The sequence below is a fragment of the Pipra filicauda genome, unplaced genomic scaffold, assembly GCF_003945595.2.
Source record: "Pipra filicauda isolate LSUMZ 115617 unplaced genomic scaffold, ASM394559v2 scaffold29_size4552773_pilon, whole genome shotgun sequence".
Lineage (NCBI taxonomy): Eukaryota > Metazoa > Chordata > Aves > Passeriformes > Pipridae > Pipra > Pipra filicauda.
The window spans coordinates 3,968,999-3,975,583 of record NW_024104420.1 but is presented as its reverse complement, the minus strand read 5'-3'; the positions used below and the strand labels follow the sequence as shown (position 1 = coordinate 3,975,583).

The window sequence follows — 6,585 nt, the reverse complement described above, 5'->3', positions numbered from 1 at the left end:
TCACAGCTCTACAGCTGTATACATGTACTTAGTAAGCATACTTCACACACATTCATCAAGATGAAACACTATCCCCAAATTACAAAGCATATCCCCAAATTAGAAAGCATATCCCCAAATTAGAAAGCACCAAGTATTTATCAGAAACATCCTTCACTTTAGATCCTTACTTTTCCACAAATTGACAATGCAAGTAACCTATTCTTTTATATATATGTTTCTATAAATAGAGGCAGTCCACCTCCATGTCCCGTAAGATCATGTAACAGATTCACCTGGAAGATAAGTCAAAACTTATGGAAGACAAGAAAGTAATCAGGGACAGCCAACATGAGTTCACATGCCTGATTCACCTGGTGGTCTTCTGTGACCATGTGACTGCATCAGTGGATAAGGGAAGAGTGACAGAAATCACATACCTGGACTTCTCTAAGGCTTTGATAGGATCCCCCATAACATTCTTACCTCTAAACTTGAAAGATATGGGTTTGATTGGATGGACTGTTCAGTGGATAAGTAATTGGTTGGATAGCCACATCCAAAGAGTCACAGTCAATAGCTCAATGCCCAAGTGGAAACCAGTAATGAGTAGTGTCCCTCAAGGGTCTGCACTGGCACCAGTGTTCATGTGGATCTCATGAGGTTCCCCAAGACCAAGTACAAGGTCCTGCACCTGGATCCAGGTAATCCCCAGTATCAACACAGACTAGGGGATGGTGAGCAGCCCTACAGAAAGGTCTTGAGCATCCTGGTGGATGAAAATTTGGCCATGAACCAGCAATGTGTGCTTGGAGCACATAAAGTATCCTGGGCTACTGGGTGGCCATCAGGGTGATTCTCCCACTCTGTTCTACCAAGACCCCACCTGGAGTACTGCATTCAGCTCTAGGGCTCCCAGTACAGAGGAGAGACACAAAAATTGTCAGAGGGCTGGAACACCTCTCCTGTGAAGACAGGTCAAGAGAGCTGGAGTTGTTCAGCTGGGAGAAGAGAAGGCTCTGAATAGACTTTATTACAGCCTTTCAATGTACAAAAAGGGCTTAAAAGAAAGATGGAGGAAGGGGGAGAGAGAGAGAGACTTTTTACCAAGGCCTGTAGAGACAGGACGAGGGGCAATGCTTTTAAACTAAAAGAGCTTAGATTTAGATTGGATATAAGGAAGAAATTTCTAACAATAAGGGTGCTAAGACACTGGAGAAGGTTTCCCAGAGAAGCTGTGGTTTCCCATCTGTCATAGTTTGAAATTGGCCCCCCCTGAGAGTTCGGGGGCTCAGAGGTGATTGGGTGCCAGGGCAGTGTTCCCTGGAGAGCAAATCACCATTCATGTTGTTTGCTTCTGCTGAAAAATCATATATCACAGCACAGGAAGCTGCTGGCAGTGTTTCTGTTGGCATCTGCTGCGTGTGGGTGGAGAAGGCCAGGGGGTGGCTGGGCTCCTTCTTTCCCCCTCCGGAGGGGAGGGGGAGGCCTGCGGCCCCCAACTCTGCCTAGGCCAGAGTTAGAGTCAGCATTTAGAGTGAGTGTTTGTGAGGGATGTGACTCACAGCACCTGAGGTAAGAGGAGAGAGGCAGGCTTTGCAGCCAAGCCCTCTCCCCTCTCCTTTCTGCAGTTAAGCTGTGGAGGGGGGCTTTTTTTTTTCTTTCCCTTTGCTGTAAAGTGGAGGAGAGGCTCAGCATTGAAGCTGAGCCAAGAGATGGGCCAGAGAAGGAGGCTCGGCGCTCAGGAGAAGAATCCCAGGTGAAATTGGAGATGGGCCAAGAGCTTGGGAGTTGCCCTGCCGAAGCTGACCGGGGGCAGCCGAGAACTGACTCGGAGGACGCCTGATAAGCTGAACTACACTGCAGCAGCCTACAGACCGAGATATGAGATTGAGAAAGAGAGATCACGCAGCAGACCGAGGAGAAAAGACTCAAAGCTATCTTCTTGGACTTTGTGAGGAGGAAAAACTTCCACAAACAGCTAGAGCTGGGTGAGGGGGGAGCATTTGGGTTCCCCGAACACTCCCACAAGGGAGAGACTGGTTACTCAGCAGCCTGAAAAGGCTTCTCCTGGACTAAATTTAAGGAGAGGGGTTTAAAAGGACTGATAGAAATGTAACATATATATATAGTTGGCATTAGTTTGTATAGTATTTATTTGTGTAAAATAAATGTATATACTTCTCCCTTCCCCTATAGAAGTCTCTGGCCTGAAAGTTTCTCTCCGGTGTTGGGATAAATTGTGGGAAGGGGTGGGGGGAAGCCTGGAAATTGGATTTTGGATTTCTAATGTGGCTCAAACTGCCATCCCTGGAAGTGTTCAAGGTCAGGTTGGACATAGCTTTGAGCAACCTGGTCGAGTGGAAGGTGTCCCTGCCATGACATGAGCATTGGAACTAGACAGTCTTTAAAGGTCCCTTCCAAACCAAGCTATTCTGTGTTTCTATGATTCTAGGAAAAACTACTGTGTGATACAGTTTTTAACATTACAGGAACTGAAAGTTGAAGGGAGACATCCTTTAAGGCAGAAATTAGGTCTCAAAACTTAATCAGTGCACTTTTAACATTCTTACTAAGAAAAACCCAAGCTGCTACTAGATAAAAAAAATTAACCTATAAGAGTGAGTATTAAAAGAAATACCTGATTTTTTTTTCAAGTTCACGTATGATTACTCATGTCAATAACCCCCTTGGTTTTGCTTAAATACCAGGTACTATTATTCACAAATGCAAATACTTCTGATTTTTTACTCCAAATTCTGACTTTTAAGGTTAAATTGCACTTTATTTTAAATAGCTTATAGTAAAAGCATGGAAGAGTAAAGAAACTTACCATTATGCCACCAACTATATGACACTATGTGTCAGAACTTGAGTTTTAGCTTACAATCACATTAAAGGTATACAACATGCAATCATATTCAAGTTTACCCTCCTCTTTCCAAGTATAACTTAAATGTTCAACGACATTTCTGATTTCTTCCTGTTTTATATTGCATTTTTTAGAATGCTATTTTGTGCTGAAAGGCCCAACTGGTGCTCAGGGGTTAACAGGAAAATATTTGACCCCTCAGAGGCATTCAGGTAGATTTCTTAAAAGAAGAATAGCAATCACTCACTGTCAGCTTTGACTTCATTAAATACAAAACTGACTATGTAAGGATTTAAGTTAAATAAAAGGCAGATTTCTACCCCTGAAGAGTAAGTTTTGGTTGCTAGTCCTGAAGAGCAAATTTTGGTTGCTAGTCAAACTTCTTCCCTGCTTCCCCCAGGAAAAAAATCTGTGGAGGACAGCATTGCACAGATCACAAGAAAGGCAGGAGAATTCCTTTAGTGCGGAAAGTGCCTGGACCGTTTATCTCAAAAAAACATGGGCCAGAGGCTTGTGAGCAACACGTAGGTAGAATATAATTAATCAGGACTGAAAACTAAGGTAGAATTCTTCTGCTTTCATTTTCCATCTCAGAACAGCAATGGGAAGAGATCACTGCACTAGATGTCGTCATTGTACTCCCTGTACTTTGCTGTGGCAGCTTCCTCAAGATGAACTGCAGCACCACCCATTAAAGCAAATGCTGGGTACATTATGCCAGAGCAATCCACCTCGCACTCATAAAGGCATTTCATACGGCCTGCATCATAAAACCCTACCCTGCCTCTGTCACAGTCAAGGCAAATGCCCAAGCATGACGGCAGGGGAAGGATTCTGCTTGCTGGATCCTTGAGAGCAGCAGGTGTAGTGGGGATAAAGAACTTCTTCATGCCTAAAGTGACCAGTGTGCAAGGCTGTGATGAGTCAAAGAAGGCATCTTCACTCCCGCTGTCATGACCACTGTCTTGCTCGTATCTGGAACAGAAAAACAACCACGTGCATTTGTCAAATTCTGAAGCGATGTGAACTGGAGAAAACATGTTTGTAAGAAAGGAAACACCACACGATCACCCACAAAAACCTCAAAGAATATCAGAGAATCATAGAATACCCTGAGTTTGAAGGGATCCACAAGGACCATCAAAGTCTGACTCCTGGCCCTGCCCAGGACAACCCCAATAATCAAATCACATGCCTGAGAGCATTGTTCAAACACTTCTTGAACTCTGCCAGGCTTGGTGCTGTGACCACTTCCCTGGGGAGCCTGTTCCAGTGCCTGACCACCCCCTGGGTGAAAAACCTTATCCTAATATCCAGCCTAAACATCCCAACACAGCATTATGCCGTTCCCTTGGGTGCTGTCGCTGGTCACCAGGAAGAAAAGATTTGTACCTGTCCCTCCGCTTCCCCTCAGTTTCCTGTTCCCCAGGCTGAACAAGCCAAATGACCTCAGACGCTTCTCATACGGCTTCACTTCTAGACTCTTCAACATCATCATAGCCCTCCTTTGGATGCTAACAGCTTAATGTCTTTTTTGTATTATGGTGCCCAAAACTGCACACAGGACTCGAGGTGACACCACATCAGTGCAGAGCAGAGAGGGACAATCCTGTCCCTTAACCAGCTGGCGATGCTTTGCCTGATGCCCCCCACGACACGGATGGCCCTCCTGGTTGCCAGGGCACTGCTGACTCATATTCAACTTGTTGTTGATCAGGACCCCCAGGTCCCTTTCCATGGCACTGCTTTCCAGCATCTCATTCCCCAGTCTGTCCATGTATCCAGGGTTCTCCAATCCCAGGCTTAGAATTCAGCACATCTTTCTTAACCTGCATAGGGTTGGTGATTGTCCAGTCCTCTAATTCGTCGAGATCTCTCTGCAGGGCCTTTAAGGAGTAAACATCTTCTCCCAGTTTAGTATCAGCAGCGAATTTACTTAATGTACCTTTGAGTCCTGCATTCATTTGAGAAGATATTGAAGAGAATTGGGCCGAGGAGAGAGCCCTGTGGAATCTCACTGGTAACCAGTCACCAGTCTGATGCTACCCCATTCACTAAAACTCTTTGTGCCCAATCCATGAGCCAGTTGCTCACCCAACATACAATTTATTTATGCAGCAGTACACTGGGTGTTTCATCCAGAAGGATCCTGGGAGAAGCAGTATCAAAAGCTTTACTGAAATACAAAGAGATTACAAGTGGCTTCCCTTGGTCAGCTAGGTGGGTTACCTTTGTCATGAAAGGAAAGTAAGTTTTTCAAGAAGGACTTCCCCCTGGTGAACCTGTGCTGGCAGTGACTGATGACTGCACTGTCCTTCAGGTTTTGTTCAGTAATTCCCAGAATAATCCTCTCCATAATTTTACCAGTCACTGAAGCAAGACTGACAGGCCTGTAGCTACCAGATTCATCCTTCCTGTTCTTCTCAAAAACCAGAACATTTAACAGCTTCCAGTTGACTAAGACCTCTAAAGACCACTGAAATACTAGTGAGATCTCACAATGACACCAACCAACTCAGTACCCTAAAGGTGAATCCCCTCAAGCGTCACAGACTTATAGAGATTCAGGTGGAACAGAAAATCCTGCACAAGTTTGGGGTTGGCTGGGAGTTGATCATTCTCACAGTCATAGTCCTCAAGCTCTGGGACCCCTAGAGCCCATCAAACTGGTGTTGAAAACTGAGGTGAATAAAGCACTAAACACCTCTGCCTTATCTATGCTCCTGTTAGTGAGGTGACCATCCCCATATTGTAATGGGCCAATGTTATTTCTGACTGCCTTTGGTTATTAATTTTTTTTAAAAAAACCCTCATTTTATTGTCCCCCACAATATTGGCCAGCTTCAATTCCAATTGGACTTTGGCCACGTGAATTTTCTCCCTACAGTAGCGAGTGGCAACTCTGTATTTCTCCCATGATGCCCAACCTTGCTTTCATTGGTCTTTCTTTCTTTTTTTGCCTTAAGTCTAGAAGATCCCTGCTCAGCCAAGTCAGCCTTCTGCCTTGCCTGCTTGACTTCTGAAATTTTGGAATTGCCTGGTCCTGTGCCCTTAGCAGGTGGTGCTTCAAAAATCATCAGCATCTTCAATAGCATTTTCCCAGGGGACCTTACTCACTAGTTCCCTGAGCAGCCTGAAGTTTGTTCTCTTCCTGTCCAGAGTTGAAGCTTTGCTGGCACTTTTCCTCCTGACAACAGATATTTTAAGCTCAATTACTTTGTGGTTGCTGTGGCCAAGACAGCCACCAATCACCAATTCATTCATGAGACTCTCACTGCTAAAAAAGAACAAATCAAGGAGGGCACCTTTCTTAGTCAGCTCCCTTAGTACCTGTACCATAAGGTTATCATCCATGTGTTTTAGGAGTCTTCTGGACCTGTTTGTGCCAGCTGTGTGATGTTCCCTATTAACATCTGGCAAGGTGAAGTCCCCCATAAGGACAAGCACAGTTGATGGAGAGATGTCCCCTGGCTCCTTAAAGAATAATTCATCAGTGTCATCATCTTTGCTGGGTGGCCTGTAGTAGACTCCCAGGATGACATCTACTTTATCCCTTAATCCTTACCCAGAAGGTGATGGCTCAACTGTGCCATCACCAACTGCAAGCTCCATACATTCCAGCCCCTCCATTACACACAACACCACCCCACTGCCTCGCCTGCCCTGCCTGTCCCTCCTGATGAGCCTGCAACCATCCAAGGTGGCACACCAGTCACAAGACTCCTCCCACCAGG

General features: G+C 45.2%; 1 protein-coding gene across 3 annotated transcripts in view; it reads right to left on the bottom strand.

The window, feature by feature from the left end:
• Window positions 1-3,362: 3,362 nt before the first annotated feature.
• TRIM36 (tripartite motif containing 36) overlaps window positions 3,363-6,585 on the bottom strand; it is a 30,949-nt gene continuing 27,726 nt past the window's right edge. For all 3 annotated transcript variants that reach the window (XM_027710286.2, XM_039383104.1, XM_039383105.1), the window contains one exon: window positions 3,363-3,826. In XM_027710286.2, coding sequence (XP_027566087.1) covers window positions 3,472-3,826 — 355 coding nt within the window. In that variant the 3' untranslated portion in view covers window positions 3,363-3,471. The remainder of the gene's footprint in view (window positions 3,827-6,585) is intronic.